The sequence below is a fragment of the Silurus meridionalis genome, chromosome 10 (assembly GCF_014805685.1).
Source record: "Silurus meridionalis isolate SWU-2019-XX chromosome 10, ASM1480568v1, whole genome shotgun sequence".
NCBI lineage: Eukaryota > Metazoa > Chordata > Actinopteri > Siluriformes > Siluridae > Silurus > Silurus meridionalis.
In genome coordinates, this window is record NC_060893.1 from 27539588 (window position 1) to 27557780 (window position 18193).

Here is an 18193-nt window from a genome sequence, read left to right on the forward strand (position 1 = left end):
TCACAATTGACGACACGAGCAGGAAGTATAAAATTCTCAAGGAGTGAGGCGAGCACCAGCTTCTGTAAGGGAGAAGGAAGCGCTGCATGGACGCCTGCAATGTGGCTTAGAGATGCAGTGTCTCGTTCCCTCAGGGAACTAGGGTTATATATGTAACCTAGAGACGTTCCCTTTCAGGAACTCAAGCTGCCAGACTGACCAGTCTAGGTCGAAGGACAGAGGGGCCAGAAGTGGCACTGCAGTGCATGTTGATCCGAGCAGTTGGTCAGACATTTTCCTTGGACCCGTCCTATGGCAGAATGTGTCCAGTGCATACCAGGCACAGCCAGTAAAATTTCTCCTGGTCTGGGGCCTGAGAAAAAGATGAATAGAATGCCTGTAACCTTACAGGTTGTAGGACAACCGAGGGCACCTTGGGGAGGTTCACTGTCCTGGGGTACAAAAGGCACTGGCCATACCTGGAGTAAAAAGCATGAAGGAGGGGCTCAGAGGACGGGCCTGTAAGTCTCCTATTCTCTTAAGAGATATATTGAGAGATATAAGAGAGATGCATCCAAGATGCTTTGGCCAAAGGCCCGAAGGGGGGGCTCAGAAAGAGCCCCCAAAATGACGGCCAGGCCCCATCCAGGCCTCCAGGTTCCATGAAGAAAACGCATCACAAGAGGGTCTTTGCCCAGAGACTGCCCTGCTAAGGGCGATGACTTTCAGGGTGGACGGAGCAAACCCTTTTGCACATTGTCCTTGAATAGGCAGTGGACTGAATCCTACTGGTGGTGGTCGCACCATGAGCAGAACTGTTGCCATCTGGCGGCATACAACCTCATCATGAATGGATCTCTGGAGTGGAGAATGCGGGCAGAACCTTGGAGCTGGGGGTGGAAGGCGTACAGACACAGCCTCTGCCACCCCTGATCCATGGCATCCAGCCCCAGTGGGGCTGAATGAGTAAGGGAAAACCAGAGGGGACAATCTCTTGAGACACGAACAGATTCCCCTGGACTTTGCCGAATCTCTTCCAAATCTGCTTCACCATTAGGAGGTGGAGCCACCATTCCCCGGGTCTCAACCCCTGCTGCAACAGGGTGTTTGCTGCTTCGTTCAACCAACCCAGGTTGTGAACTGCTCTCACTCAGAGGAGTTCCCCTGGGCCAAAATGCTGCCAGCATCTCTAGGCAATTGATGTGCCAAAGTAAATGGGGACCTTCACATAGACTTTGGGCGGAGTGACCACTCATGACCGCTCCCCACTCCATGAGGGTCGCATCCGTCTTTAGCATTACGCGACGACCGGAACTCCCAACATAGGGCCCTAAGACAGTAACCCGGGATATGTCTAAACATCTAAGGCACGTAGGCATCGCTGTGTGACCTTGATCGTATGGAGGGCATTGCCCTTCCGTGAGAACCCATAGGTCCTAAGCCACCACTGAATGGGACTTACATACAGATGTCCAAGTGGGATAACAGTGGCGCAGCTACCATGAGCCTTGAGTCAGTATCTGGAACTGCTTGACAGTGAGAAGCTGTCCTTCTTTGACCTTCCCGATGACCATATGGATGGCCACAATGTGGGCAGGGGAAAGCTGCGCACTCAAAGTAGTCGAATCCCATATGACGCCAAGGTAGAAGCACACTCTTCCCGGCATTTAGTCGAAACCACAAAATCTTTATGTGACCGAGAATGACATCTCGATGCCGGACCGCTAACTGCTCTGATCGAGCTAATATCAACCATTGGCCAATATAGTTGAGGATGCAGATGCCCTGAAGCCTCAGAGAGACCAGAGCTGCATCGAGACATTTTGTGAAGGTGCGAGGTGAGAGGGCATGGCCAAATGGAAGAACCGGATACTGGTAAGCTTCGGCCCCGAAAGCGAACGCCAGGAACTTTCTGTAAAAGGAAGGATGGATACATGGAAGTACACATCCTTTAGATCTACCGTGCCAAACCAGTCTTCTGATCTGATTTGAGAAACGACCCGTTTGAGGGTCAGCATCCTGAACCTAAGTCTCATGAGTAAGTGGTTCAGATGTACAGGGCATGCACAAAATACTGCGATGCAACGTGCCCCTCCACGGCCGGAACCCCAGAACTTCCCATGTCAATGCTCCGTCCAGCAGAGCTTGTGAACTGGCCACCTGGGGCACCTCACACATTCAGATAATGCAGCAGATCAGCCTAAAATGTCTGCAGGACCACAGGACCCAACGGCTTGACCTGCCGAGGTAAAAGCCTTACCCAAGTGCGCCAACTTATTACGCTGGGTTTTCGTGGGTAATGTCGGGGTCTTGAGGGAGGAGGCCCTCTCGGGAGAGAGATAGCTCGCAAGCGTCTCTTCAACCCGTGGCATCGCTCCATACCAGTGTACTTTCTGCCCATTATGTGAGAATACAGCATCAAAAAGGGGCTGAAGGGGCTTTGTCCATGACCATGACAACACAGGGTGCAGGTCTGGAAAGAAAGAGAGACCCCGACAAGGAGCTTGCGACCTGGTTTCAGAAAGCACTATTCCAAGAGGGACTTTCTGCTCATGAGCCAGCCAAGTTATGTAGCTTGGCTACAGTGCAAGTCACAACCCCCGAAAATGGGGGTTTATTTATTATTTATATATTTTTACCACAAGGAGTGAGAACACCCCCCTCGTGGATTGGTCTCTGGGAGTGGAGAGATTGCATGTAAATTGCGGCACAATGAGCTTGGCGCAATATGCACAGATCATGCACAGAATGTGCAGATAATTCTTCCTCTTGAACAAACAGAAGCTAGCACTTGCCTCATTCCATGTGCATTTTTTTACTTCACCCTGACGGTGACGGCCAGCGTGACACTTTTGACTGATTAAACACAATATTTTATGAGCGTGAACACTCAGGCGTGTTCCCAAAGCGTTTCGACGAGGCTTGAGATCCGGAAAGGGAACTATGGAACTGGCCTCCTTGGGCATTCAACAATATTACATCCAACAAGATAAAATGGTATCTCAATGGATAAGCTGTTGGACTTCTGATTGATAGGACATAAGTTTAAATTTCAGCTCCTCTATCTATCTATCTATCTATCTATCTATCTATCTATCTATCTATCTATCTATCTATCTATCTATCTATCTACACTATCTACACTATCTACACTATATACAACTATGAGAGAAAAATGAGAGAAAAAATCAGAAAATCACCTTGTCTGATTTTTAAACAATTTATTTGCAAATTATGGTGGTAAATAAGTATTTGGTCAATAACAAAAGTTAATTTCAATACTTTGTTCTATACTGTTTGTTGCCAATGACAGAGATCAAACGTTTTCTGTGAGTCTCCACAAGGTTTTTACACACTGTTGCTGGTAGTTTGGCCCATTCCTCCATGCAGATCTCCTCTAGAGCAGTGATGTTTTGGGTCTGTCGCTGGGCAACACAGATTTTCAACTCCCTCCAAAGATTTTCTATGGGGTTGAGATCTGGAGAATGGCTAGGCCACTCCAGGACCTTGAAATGCCACTCCTTCGTTGCCCAGGCAGTGTGTTCGGGATCATTGTCATGCTGAAAGACCCAGCCACGTTTCATCTCTAATGCCCTTGCTGATGGAAGGAGGTTTTCACTCAAAATCTCACGATACATGGCCCCATTCATTCTTTCCTTTACACAGATCATTCGTCCTGGTCCCTTTGCAGAAAAACAGCCCCAAAGCAAGATGTTTCCACCCCCATGCTTCACAGCAGGTATGGTGTTCTTTGGATGCAACTCAGCATTCTTTCTCCTCCAAACACGAGTTTTTACCAAAAAATTCAATTTTGGTTTCATCTGACCATATGATATTCTCCCAATCCTGTTCTGGATCATCCAAATGCTTTTTTGCAAACTTCAGACGGGCTCGGACATGTACTGGCTTAAGCAGGGGGACACGTCTGGCACTGCAGGATTTGAGTCCCTGGTGGCGTAGTGTGTTACTGATGGTAGCTTTTGTTACTTTGGTCCCAGCTCTCCGCAGGTCATTCACTAGGTCCCCATTGGGTTTTGGATTTTTGCTCACCGTTCTTGTGATCCTTTTGACCCCAAGGGGTGAGATCTTGCGTGGAGCCCCAGATCGAGGGAGATTATCAGTGGTCTTGTAGGTCTTCAATTTTCTAATAATTGCTCCCACAGTTGATTTCTTCACACCAAGCTGCTTATCTATTGCAGATTCAGTCTCCCAGCCTGGTGCAGGTCTACAGTTTTGTTTCTGGTGTCCTTTGACAGCTCTTTGGTTTTGGCCATAGTGGAGTTTGGAGTCTGACTGTTTGAGGTTGTGGACAGGTGTCTTTTATACTGATAACGAGTTTAAACAGGTGCGATTATTACAGGTAACAAGTGGAGGACAGAGGAGCCTCTTAAAGAAGAAGTTACAGGTCTGTGAGAGACAGAAATCTAGATTTTTTGTAGGTGAACAAATACTTATTTTCCACCATAATTTGCAAATAAATTCTTTAAAAATCAGACAATGTGATTTATCATCAGTGATTGTAACCCATGTTTTGATTTACTTCTACAGTTTTAAACTAAAACAAAACAATTAATGCTAATTCTTGCTGTTTCATGTGAATACCTTTTGTCCACCATCTTGGTGCCATTGTGTTCTTTTCTCATGATTGTCAGCAGTCTAGTGATTATTTATTTCCATTCCACCAACAACTCGTACCATTCTTTTAACACACTACTTTAACTGGAGCAAAAAACCCAAAGGAGTGAAAGAATTGTCTTGATAATATTCTGTTATTTATTTTTAAGCTTTATTTGTTTAATTCAATAATTTATGTGACTTCACACGTGTAGCTATACATTTCATAGATTAAAATTACTGTGAGATTAATAGATACTTAATTAAACAAAAGTATATTTTTCTGAAAACCAGTGTAGATTGTCAGATGTGTCAGGTTTAAAGAGGAAATGAATCAGAAACTGAGAGCAGTTTACATAATCAAATGGCCGAGTGATTCTGTTTCTCCCAGAATAGAGCAGAACTTTCACCAGATGTTCAACTTCCTTCAGCCAAACTCAGTGAAGCACAACACACAGCACTGAATCTCCAGCTAAACACACTCTCATCACACTGATAATGACTATTAACTCGAATAAAAGAACACACAATGTCCAAAATGAAGCTTTATTTCAGCAGAGCAAAACTACAGGAAGAGCAACAGGACAGTGAAGAGAGGAAAGACAGAAATGTCAGCATTGTGTAGAATTGAAACTCGATTGTAGATGGATGTGTGAGCAGCTCAGTGTTCAGTTCTATCTTGGAGCTGTTGGTCTTAACACTGGCTCTTTCTGAACGTGAGCGGATGATGGACACCACCATGGGAGACGGTACAGACAAACTCCTCCCCCTTTTCCCAGAGTTCTTTGCTGAGGGTCAGGTGCTGCTGCGTGTGTAACCGTCCTTCTTGTGTTCTTCTGGGCTGGTCAGAACCCGTCCTTCACCTCTGAGCCGTCCACTGTCCAGCTCACCAGCGCCCCCTGTGGAGAGTAGGCAGACAGCAGGCAGAGCAGCGAGGCCGATCTGTCAGACGGCTGCAGAGAGGAGGGAGGGAGCAGAGACACGGAGGGCTTCACCGTGGGACCGGCTGGAGACCACAAACACACAATAAACACACATTTACACACAGTTACACAACATTTACTCATTACTGCTTATTCACATTACTGCAGTTCAGTAGAACTTCTCAGCAGGAGAACATTTACTCATTACTGCTTATTCAGAGTTCAGACTGGAACCATTAATGTGTGTTTAGTAATCAGTGCAGTGATCCACACTGTTCTCACATCACTGCAGTTCAGGAGAAACATCTGGAAACATTTAGGACCTTCAGCACAATCTATAAACTCTACCAATAGACATGAATACAGTTCCTAACTCTAAATGAACAGAGACACATGGGGAACTACAAGTTCGGAGCAGCTTTAGAGAAGAAACATCAGTCCATTTGGTTTAAAGTTCACTAAGAAACAAAGAGAACATGTGGAAGCCATCAGCTTTAACTCCACACCATAATCCATCTTCTAACTGATTTAGTCTTCACCCAGCAGGAGAACATCTCCAAGTTCTTCTTTACATCATGGAGCCATGAGAACTTTATTCATCTTTATTCTGGTGTTTATTCTCAATAAAAAAATAATCACTAGATGCTGAACTTATTTTAATAAGCAACAAATGTAATAAATTAATTCATTAATGAATGTATTTAAGGTTAAACATAACACACTAAATATTTTAACAAACAGTTACACTTATCTGTTTTCAATCTGCCTAAAGTTCATTCATTAATAAAAGGAATAACAGAAATAAATTCATTAATTTGTATGAATATAAATAAATTAGTCACTTACTATGCAGGATCAGTTTGGTTCCTCCACCAAAAGTGAGCCACAGTGATACATTCTAATGAAACTGTCGTACAAAAACCTCTGTGTTACACTACAGTGACCACACACACACACACACACACACACACACACACACACACACACACACACACACACACACGCATAAACACGTCCAAACACGTTATCAAATTACAGACCAATTTCAAATCTCCCATTTATGTCTAAGATTTTAGAAAAGATTGTCGCTGCACAGTTATGTTCCTACCTGCAAGAGAACAATATCTTTGAAGAATTTCAGTCAGGTTTTAGGCCCCATCATAGCACAGAAACTGCTCTAGTTAAAATAACTAATGACCTGTTTTTAGCTTCAGACCAAGGCTTCATCTCGCTGTTGGTTTTACTAGATCTTAGTGCTGCATTCGACACTATAGACCATGATCTCCTCCTAGATCGCTTACAAAATTACATCGGCATTCAGGGACAGGCATTAAGCTGGTTTAAATCCTACCTGTCCGATCGTTACCATTTCGTAGATTTGAATGGAGAGCTATCCAGGCTAATGCAAGTAAATTATGGCGTGCCGCAAGGTTCAGTTCTAGGACCCCTGCTCTTCACAATATACATGCTTCCGTTAGGAAATATTATTAGAAGGCATGGAATTAGCTTCCATTGTTATGCTGATGATACTCAGCTATATATTTCATCTAAACCAGGCGATACAGCTCAATTAACCCGGATGACTGAGTGTGTTAAGGAACTAAGAGATTGGATGACCCATAACTTTCTACTTTTAAATTCTGATAAGACTGAGATTTTGCTCATCGCCCAAAACTGGTATACAGACGCTCCAGCATCTCAACCTGCATTTAGACGGATGTTCTGTAACCACTAGTTCAACGGTAAAAGACCTGGGTGTTATTTTAGACAGCGACTTGTCTTTCAAAAATCACATCAATCAGGTTACAAAACAGCCTTCTTTCACCTTAGAAATATTTCTAAGCTAAGAAATATGTTGTCTATATCCGATGCAGAGAAGCTCGTCCATGCTCATGACCTCCAGAATAGACTACTGTAATGCGTTACTAGGTGGATGTCCTGCTTCATTAATAAACAAGCTTCAGTTAGTCCAGAATGCAGCAGCCAGAGTTCTTACAAGGTCAAAAAATATGATCACATAACCCCGATCTTATCGTCCCTACATTGGCTTCCTGTTAAGTTTCAATAGACTACAAACTATTACTTCTCACTTATAAAGCACTAAATGGTTTGGCTCCGTGTATCTATCCAGTCTTTTAACACGCTACAATCCGCCACGCCCCTGAGATCTCAAAACTCTGGGCTTCTAGTAGTTCCTAGAATAGCAAAGTCCACTAAAGGTGGTAGAGCATTTTCACATTTAGCTCCTAAACTCTGGAATAGTCTTCCTGACGGTGTTCGGGGCTCAGACACACTCACCCAATTTAAGTGTAGATTAAAACGTATCTTTTAGCAAAGCCTACACATAACACACATCACATCATAACCTTGTGCTCCAGAACATCTGATCACATGCACATTATCAACTTGTGCTGTTAATATCATGAACAGCAGCTACGCTAATTCCTCTCCACTGCTTCTCTTTCTCTCCCATCCCGAGGCATCCTGAGGTTGCTCCAGCTCCAGTCACCTCCCACCTCGTGATGATTACGGACCTTTAAAGAAGTAGATGCCGAACTCACAAACATCCTGAACCATCTAGAGACGTACCAGTGCCATTTGGATCCCGCTACATGTGTGGAGTTTTGACATTGGACCTCCTGGAGTGTTTAAAGGCTCTGGCATGGAGAAGCTGATGCTGGATCTGTGGTGATCACAAATGCTGAGCTTATAAAACTCGGAGCTACTAACCATATAGACTGTTTAAGACTGCAGAAAGAACATTACTTATAATCTTATACTCCAGTAATCATGTTAGTTCTCACTCCAGTGTTCTGTATTGTTGAAAGATTTATGATCAAACTCTTGATGTCACCCAGATGAGGATGGGTTCCCTTTGAGTCTGGTTCCTCTCAAGGTTTCTTCCTCATAACATCTAAGGGAGTTTTTCCTTGCCACAGTCGCCACGGCTTGCTCATCAGGGACAAATGCACACCATTCACCTTCACTGTTGATTTGTGTAAAGCTGCTTTGAGACAATGTCTGTTGTGAAAAGCGCTATACAAATAAACTTGACTTGACTTGACTTGACGCATGCACGCACACACACACACACACACACACACACACACACACACACACACACACACAGTTGTGGTATTTACATATGTGTGTGTGTGTGACTGCTGCACACACTTTAAGAGCTGTAGTGCTGATCAGAGTGTGTTCAGTCCTTTCAGAGCCACTGACACGCAGCACAATGATGATGGTACTGATTCTACTGCTGGGGACACTGGGACTCCTCGCTCACCGTGAGACTCTCTTTACTTTTATTATTCCTACAAATCATCACATCACTCTCACACTCATTACTACATTTGTTTCCATTATTCAACTCTGCATCCTTTTCTTTAGAGTCCTTTGGGGAAATCGTCCTGACTCAGTCTCCAGGATCTCACACTGTTTCTCCAGGAGACACTGTTACTCTCACCTGTAGAACAACTCATGATGTTAGCGGTGACCTTCACTGGTACCTGCAGAAACCTGGAGAAGCTCCTAAACTTTTGATCTATAATGATGTTTCACGGTACACTGGGGTTCCAGATCGTTTCAGTGGCATCAAATCCAGTTCTAGAGAATTTTACCTAAAAATCTCTGGAGTTCAGTCTGAAGATGCAGGAGATTATTACTGTCAGCAGAGTGAGAACCTTCCGTACACACAGTGTTATAGCGCCGTACAAAAACCTCCCTCAGCTGTAGAGGAAGTGCTCTGAGTCAGAAACACACACTGATCACTGATCTGAGAACTGCTGAACATTCTCCAGTGAACATCATCAAACATCTTCAGCTTTAATAAATAATTATTTCTGAAAAGCAGAAAATTCTTTCTCAGCTGAAAAAAATCAGCTGATAGTAAAAGATGATTACAGCAGTGTCTATTACACCACTGTCACACAATGCAGTTCAACATCTTTCATTAAGAGGCAAAACTCTTTTATATACTATTCTCTATTTCAGGATTCATTTCCTCTTCATCTGTAAAGTTTATAATCTGAGGTGAACTGATGACTGTATTTATGATGTTATTACATCATAGTGATTATATTTATTATCTCAGCCTGTACATTCTTTCTGCACATTCTGCTAATCAGAGACAGACTGGTTTCACTGTTCAACCCCAGCAGATAAACACCCCAGTAACATACAGCAAGGTTTGATCTATACTGAAACACAGATTTAAATCCATCTGTGACTATAAAGCTCCTGCTCCTGGTCTCTTGGTCTTAACCTCCAGAATGATCTTGATTTTATGCTCTATTTTAATGGACTGTTTGGAAACAAATTAATGTTTAATTGTTAGTTATTTTCAATCTTCCTCAGTCTGATCTATGATTTCTATGGTTTCAGCTCTTCTCAGAGACAAGCTCTCCCAGCTGAATGTACCTGATTCCATGTGCAGCTGGATGCTGGGAATGCATGTATCTGACTCGGATATTCTGCACTGGATCCCCTAAGATCCCCTGTGTCCTGTCAAACTTTGCTGATGATACCACCCTCATCGGCCTCATCTCTGAAGGAGACGAGTCAGCCACCGACTCCGGTGACACCGGTCAAGTCTTTCAGATTCCTGGGCATCAGCTCCCTCACTAAGAAGGCTTAGCAGGATGTATTTCCTGTGGCAGCTGAAGCAGTTTCTCCTCCTTGGGAAGGTGTTGGTGAACCTCTACCCTGCTATCATCAAATCTATCCTCACATCCTCAATCACGCTCTGCAGCATGTCATCCGCTCTGCTGAGAAGGTGATAGGCTGCAGTCTCCCATCCCTCCAGGAGCTGTACGTTTCCAGGCCCCTGATACATGCAGCCGAGATTGCAGCCGACCCTTCTCATCCTGAACGAGTTTCTTTCTGTCCGTCCCCTCAAGAGGTTCCGGTCCATCAGGGCCTCATGCCACAAGAACAGTTTCTTCCCCACTGCAGTCAGTCTGCTTTACACGCACACACACACACACACACACACACACACACACACACACACACACACACACACACACACACACACACACTTACATTTCAAGCAATTTTCTTATGAAGACAAACGGGCAATAAAACTGTAAAGGGAAATATATTGTAACTTACAGATGTAAAGGCTCAGATTTTGCATCTCCATGCAGATCACCACGTCTCTGTTGTTACCCAAGAATATTTTCCTCATTGCTGCTTTGTGAAAATCTCCGAAATGTTTTGACTGTCCAATATTTCTTTTTTATTTTATGTGAAAACAAAGGCCGGTTAGCACGAGTTGGAAAAAGCTGTTCGTGCAGAACCGAGAGCTACATCACTTCCTGTTGTGTCACAGTGCACATGCTCCCCTGTTTGACCACTAAGAGTTTATAAAGAATAATGAAACTAAGAACATGTGGGGAATAAACTCCTCCCATATATCGTTAGAATCCTGCACTTATTGGCTACATTTTCCATTAACCTTTTAGTTTCCATAATGCTACTGTCTGGAAAGAAAGGAATGAAATGATAGGTGATGCAGAACAAACATCACCACCACACCTGCAGAGAGAGTGGATGCTCAGCTGTGTGGTCTCATTTGTTTTGTAACACTATATTCTATCAGCCATATTTGTTTTTTTTACCACCAAGATGGCGTTTTATGCTAAAGTTATTCAAACATATACAAACGATTTGTGACTTGTTATTACAATAATAATGTGAGTAGTGCAGTTTTTTATGCATGTTGTTGTTGTGTGCTGTTTACACACATTCAGCAAAAACATTTGTTATACGTTTTCCATTAAAAACAGAGATCTGAAATCGCTGCTTGAGGTTTAGAGCTTTAGAATGATGTAGAGTCATGTGACTCTTCTCCCCTTTTATTTCATGAATGTCTGGGATATAAATTTAGAAAACTCTACTGTTTCAAACCTGAAAAACAGATTTCTATAGCAAAGTCAGAATAACCAGAAAATCTACCAGTGTGAATAAGTTTTGGCACTTCAGAAACAAGAACACCGAATGATCCTCAGACTGGCTGACTGTTTTAGGACTGTTATATAGGGATGAGTTGTGTGTGATGATTGCAAATCTCTTTTTCTGTTTTCAAAACACAAAACAGAAAAAATGTGTACCTTAAGCAATGCACTATTTTAAGAAAAATATAAAGTCATTTTGAATTTGATGGCTGTAACATGTTTCTAAAAGTTGGGACACGGCAACAAAAGTAAATGTTAATAAAAAAGAAACAATTAGAGGATCGTCTCCAGGTTAAGTATGTAACACTGGTTCCCTGAGGGAATGAGACGCTGCATCAGCAATGCTTTGTGAACACGTCCGTGTTGTACATGAATGTGCTCTGAATCACGTGTGTAATCCGTCCAATGTACTGCTGCAACCCTGTTGTAACGACTCGTCATTCCACGACACAATGCAGAGAACAAGAGCACCGGTCAGAACTGGATGCAACCGGTTACAATCATAGAATCTGTTATAACTAATACAGTAAAACCCCGCTGTACGAGAAGAATTCGTTCTGGAAAATTGCTCGTGTGTCCATTTGCTCGTACGTTCGAACTGATTTTCCCCATAAGAATGAATGTAAAAGTGATTTAATCCGTTCCGAGACCTCATTCGATCGCTTATTTCTGCACTTAAAAAGTATTTAACAAATAAATACAGCGCAAATTACCATAATGTAAACATAATTTAACACTTAGTAGTGGTTGATTGTGAGTGTGAGACGCACACCACACTCGTAACCTCCTCGGTTTCCATGGTAATTCTATTTACTTTCGTTTTCACAGCACCATCACTGATTGTCTTAGGAGACATTTTTCAAGATTTCTAGTGAAATAAAAATATAAAACTAAAAAAAAGTTAAGTTTGTGCTGCGCTGATCAACGAGAGCGACTGAGTGATACGTCATCAACTAAGAGACTGATGCTTCCCTCTGCCAAAAGCGGGGAACCGGCAGCGTGCGTTTGCTCGTGCCTTCGATATGAAAGAGGGTCGCTCGTCGCTCGTATCTCCGTTTGCTCGTACTATAGGTTGCTCATACAATAGAGTTTTACTGTAATAGACAAGGTTTTTTTGTCTTGGAACATTGAGCACAGCAGGTTTTGCTTAATAAATGACAAATAATAAAAACAATTAAATGTTCATATGTTTTATCCAAATCTCTGCTCTTCTCAAGCTTGTGTGTAGTTTTTAAAGCTTGATTCTTTTTCATGTATCTAGTATCATATCATTCTTTATGTCTATAGATCCTTTTCAGGAATGTTCCACAACAAATTATGACTGTGATAAAAAGAGAGAACACTAAACTGTTTGTAAACTGAAATACAAGAGCTGAGTCAGAATAACTAGAATTTTAAACAGTATGCATAAGTCTCTGCATTTCAGAATCAATGACCCTGAATGACCCTGAATGATCCCCTGAATGATCCTGAATGATCCTCACACTGACTGAATGTTTCAGGAGTGTATATAGGGATGAATGGTGAGTGGTGGAGGTGGCAAAAGTCAAGTCAAGTCAAGAGGCTTTTATTGTCATTTTTACTATACACAGTGGTACACAGTACACAGTAAAAAAGAAACAACGTTCCTCCGGAACCCTGGTGCTACACTAAACAACAAAACAACATAAAGTGCATCGAGTGCAGCCTGGTGCAAACAGTGCAAACAAAAGAACAGTACAGACAGACAGAGTGCAGACAGACAACACAAGACAAGACAAAAGACAAAAACCAAGTAGAGCGCCGACTAGTAAACCTGCTGTATACTTAAATATACAGTACTGTGTGAGGAGAAATGTAAAAACTATACCCAGGAAAAAGTACAAACAGAACAGAGCAATGTAGTGCAAAAAAACAGCAGCAAGGAGGTGCAAAGACAGCATGTAAACATTCTACTGTAGTACAAAAGGTGCAAAAACAGCATGTAAACATTCTACTGAATACAAGGGGCGAGTATAAATAATAATAAATATATAAATGGTGGTGGAGTGGATCGAGACACACATCCTCCACTCATGTCGAAGTACAGTAGTACAGATACTCGTGTAAAAGTTCTGACTGCACTTTCTTACTTATTGAGTTACAGTAAAGAAGTTTGAGTTTGGAATGGAGGAGGAAGAAGAGGAGGAGGAGGAGGAAAGAAGGAGAGAAGGAGAGAGCTTGTTGTTTGCTTGTTGTTTGCTTGTTGTTTGCTTGTTGTTTTGGTTATCCTAGCTCACCTGGTTTAGGAACAGGTAAGAATGTGCGCGCACCTACATTCCACCACGTAGGTTTTTGCTATTGTTTAAACACCCTAGTTAGAGGGCAGGTGCCACCCACTGTATTTTCTGGTAGCTTAGCCTAGAGTAGTCAGCTAGTCTGTTCCTGCTGTTAGTTAGGTTAAGCTTCCCAAAATACAGCCTGGAGTAGACCCTTTTGTTGTGTTCATTTCTTTGGCACTGTCCATGTTCTTTTGCCAGTGTGAGTCTAGTCTTCTTGACTCTGTAAAGCACGCTTGGGATTTGTTTCTTACCTTACTGCACGTGACCATTAAACACTAACTACTCTAAACTCTGGTCCTGCTTTTTGTTCAAATGGCCCGTAACATCTAACTGGTTATTGTTCCACACTCCCCTAGGCCTAGCCAAGGTGGGAACGTAACAAGTGGGGGCTCGTCCGGGATCTGTTTGAATAGGGATAGACGAGTTGGTTATTGATTTTATGGTTTATCGTGTGTTCTGGTTGACTGTTCAATAGTCATGGCAACCTTTGATCTCCAGCTGTTTGTTGCTTCTCCAAGTCTGGATATTTTTGAGAAGTGTCGGAAGGATGACCTATTAGAACTCGCTGCTTACTATAGTGTACCAGTTTCTCGGAGTCTGGTGAAGAAAGAGATCAAGAGTAAGGTTCTTGCTAAGCTCTGTGAATTAGGGGTTCTTAAACTCTCACCACATGTTGATACAACTGAGGCTAGTGGTGTGGAATCCATTGGTGTTGATTCTGGGACTTTAGGTGCAGAGATGGTTGAGCCGATGGTTGAAGCCAGAGCTACCTTACCCCGCTTCGACCCATTTTCTCCTTCTTTGTCTGCAGGATCAAGGGATGAGGCCCGTGCCAAAGTGCGCATTGCACGTCTCCAATTGGAGGCTCAAGAGAAAGCAGAGGCACGTAAAGCAGAGATGGAGTTTAGGATAGCTGTGCGTAAGATGGAACTCGAGGTAGATCGGGAAGTCCGATTAAGGCAAGTGGAGTTAGAAGCGATGAAGATCTCTTCAATGTCTACAGCCCACTCAGATAACCTGTCTTCCCCTCCTCCGCCACTGTCCTCTCCGCCTGCACCTCCTGTAAGGCCTGTCCCTATGCCTCGGTCTGCTTACTCTGTCCCAGCCACCCCTGCTTTTGATGTTAGCAAAAACATTGTGTTGGTTCCTACTTTCAGAGAAAGTGAAGTAGATACTTATTTCGGTGTTTTTGAGCGTATCGCTATAGCCTTAAATTGGCCAAAAGATGTGTGGTCTTTCTTGCTCCAGTGTAAGCTTGTTGGAAAAGCTCAGAAAGTGTGTTCTTCGTTGTCCCTGGAGGATAGTTTACAGTATGAGGTAGTCAAAACGACTATACTCCGTGCCTATGAGTTGGTCCCTGAAGCCTACAGGCAAAGGTTCAGAAACCTTAGAAAACTTCCCTTACAGACCTTTGTTGAGTTTGGCCGAGAGAAAGAAACCTTGTTGGAAAGGTGGTGTGCTTCTAGCAGAGTGAATGATTTTGACTCCTTGAGGGAGCTTGTGTTGCTTGAGGAATTTAAGAATTGTCTACCTGACCGTGTTGTGGTCTACCTAAATGAGAGGAAGGTTTCCTCTGTTTCAGAAGCTGCTGTCCTCGCAGATGAGTTTGTGCTGACTCATAAGAACGTCTTCAAGCAGACTAAGGTAGAACCGTCAGTAACCACTAATCAGCAGTTAAAGACGACTCGGTCTAGTCAGTCGAATTCTCCTCCTAGCTCTACTAGATGCTTTTACTGTCATAAGCCTGGCCATGTAATTGCAGACTGCGCAAGTTTAAAGCAAAAGCAAGACAGGCCGAAACAAACTCCTAGTCCTACCCAACGAATTGCACTAGCGAAAACCATTAGTCCTGCTTCGGATTTTGTCGGACCGCATGTTGAAGAATCTGTTAATTCATGTTATCAGCCATTTGTAACAGATGGTAGATGTTCTTTAGTTGGGAAAGATCAACCCCCAGTACCTGTTAAAATTCTTCGGGATACTGGCGCAACTCAGTCCTTTATATTAGCTGATGCGTTATCTTTTTTAAGACAAGTCCTTCTGTGGAACACATGCCTTTTGTAAGGGGATTACTATGCAGTACATTAAAGTTCCTCTTCACTATGTGCACTTGAGCTCAAGTCTAGCTACAGGGATCTATAAAGTGGCAGTATGTCAGTCTTTACCTGTGGAAGGTGTTACTTTCATTTTAGGGAATGACATAGCTGGAGGTAAAGTCCTTCCGGTCCTAGAAGTTCTGGAGAGTCCTGCTGACGATCTCTTACCAGATGATCTGTCACATGATCACCCCACAGTGTTCCCTGTATGTGCTGTGACTCGTGCTAAAGCTCGTTTGTTAGAAGATGTGGTTGACTTATCAGACTCGTTTCTCGCTAAAGATGATGCAGAGTCTGCTGTGTTGACTCCTCCCATGGCTTGTTCTTTCAACCCAGTGACTTCAATGAAAATTTAGAGCACAGATGTTCAGTTTGGTGAGTTACCTATTAGTCGATTACAGCTTATTGAGGCTCAAAAGGCTGATCCTAGCCTAGAGAAGTATTTTTCAACTGTGTGTAGTCAGGAAGAGTTGGCAAAACGACAAGTAGCATATTTTGTAGAGAACAATCTCTTAATGCGGAAATGGTCTTGTGTTGATTCGCCTTTTGACAGTGTCTTTCAGATTGTGGTACCTTCAGTTTATAGGCAAGGTGTACTTCAGGTAGCCCATGATCATCCTTGGTCAGGACACTTAGGCATTACAAAAACGTATTGGCGCGTTCTCAAACATTTCTTTTGGCCTGCACTCAGGAAAGATGTTGTGCAGTTTTGTCGGTCTTGTCATATTTGTCAGTGTACTGGGAAGCCAAATCAGGTTATTCCACCAGCTCCTCTTTACCCTATACCAGTACTTGGGGAGCCATTTGAGCATGTTCTTGTTGACTGCGTTGGTCCTCTGCCTAGAACTAAGTCTGGGAATCAGTATTTGTTAACAATATTGTGTGCTGCTACTCGGTTTCCAGAAGCGATTCCCTTACGTAGAATTACCTCTTCAGTGGTGGTCAAAACCCTTGTAAAATTTTTCACCACTTTTGGGCTGCCCAAGGTAATTTAAACAGATCAAGGAACTAACTTCTTGTCCAAGCTGTTTTCACAGGTTATGAAAACACTAAACATAACTCATCACGTGTCCAGTCCTTATCACCCTGAGTCCCAAGGTGCATTAGAAAGGTTTCACCAGACCTTGAAATCTATGTTAAGGAAATACTGTTTAGACACTGAGAAAGACTGGGATGAAGGAGTGCCTCTTTTGCTGTTTGCAGTAAGAGAAGCTGTTTAAGAATCTCTTGGATTTAGTCCTGCAGACCTTGTTTTTGGTCATTCAGTTAGAGGTCCTCTGAAAACCCTTAAGGAGAAGTTTCTAGTAGATAGTGGTAAGAAACACAATATTTTAGACTATGTAAGCAAATTTCGTGAGCGTCTGCACAAAGCTTGTACCCTAGCCCGTGAAACCCTAGGGTTGTCGCAAGGTCATATGAAGCAGTGGTATGACAAGAAGGCAGTCTCCCGGAAGTTTCAACCTGGTGACAAAGTAATGGTTTTACTTCCTATTCCTGGTTCATCCTTGTCTGCTAAGTTTTCTGGTCCATACTCGGTTAAGGAAAAACTTAGTGACACTGACTATGTTCTCTGCACCCCTGACCGAAAACGCAAGACACGGGTTTGTCATATTAAAATGCTGAAAGAGTATCACGCCCATGAAGGTGTCTCTAGTTCTGAGGACTTGTGTGGTGATGAGGCAGTTTCCACTGGCTTGGTAACTGTAACACATAGTAGTGAGGAGCCTACTGCTGATTCAGATTCAGATGGGTTGGTTGTTGCTGATGCTCTGTCACGAGTTTAAACATTGTATTGTATACTGTTTTGTTATTTTCGCAAACAAGTTTGCTCTTTGGGGTGGGCGTGTTACGTGTCTGTTTTTTTTTCATTGCCTCCCCTCCCCTTTTCTTCAGCACTTTACCGGCTATAGGTGGAGCTACCGGGTAATTGGAATGGAGGAGGAAGAAGAGGAGGAGGAGGAGGAGGAGGAAAGAAGGAGAGAAGGAGAGAGCTTGTTGTTTGCTTGTTGTTTGCTTGTTGTTTGCTTGTTGTTTTGGTTATCCTAGCTCACCTGGTTTAGGAACAGGTAAGAATGTGCGCGCACCTACATTCCACCACGTAGGTTTTTGCTATTGTTTAGACACCCTAGTTAGAGGGCAGGTGCCATCCACTGTATTTTCTGGTAGCTTAGCCTAGAGTAGTCAGCTAGTCTGTTCCTGCTGTTAGTTAGGTTAAGCTTCCCAAAATACAGCCTGGAGTAGACCATTTTTGTTGTGTTCATTTCTTTGGCACTGTCCATGTTCTTTTGCCAGTGTGAGTCTAGTCTTCTTGACTCTGTAAA

The 18193-nt window shown here is 43.0% G+C and overlaps 1 gene segment (V, D, J or C); it reads left to right on the forward strand.

Annotated features, from left to right (window-relative positions):
- The first annotated feature begins 8649 nt into the window (after positions 1-8649).
- LOC124392185 lies at positions 8650-9775 on the forward strand. The segment is given in 2 exon segments: positions 8650-8806; positions 8910-9775. Coding segments are annotated over 2 exon segments (504 nt in total).
- Positions 9776-18193: the final 8418 nt, after the last annotated feature.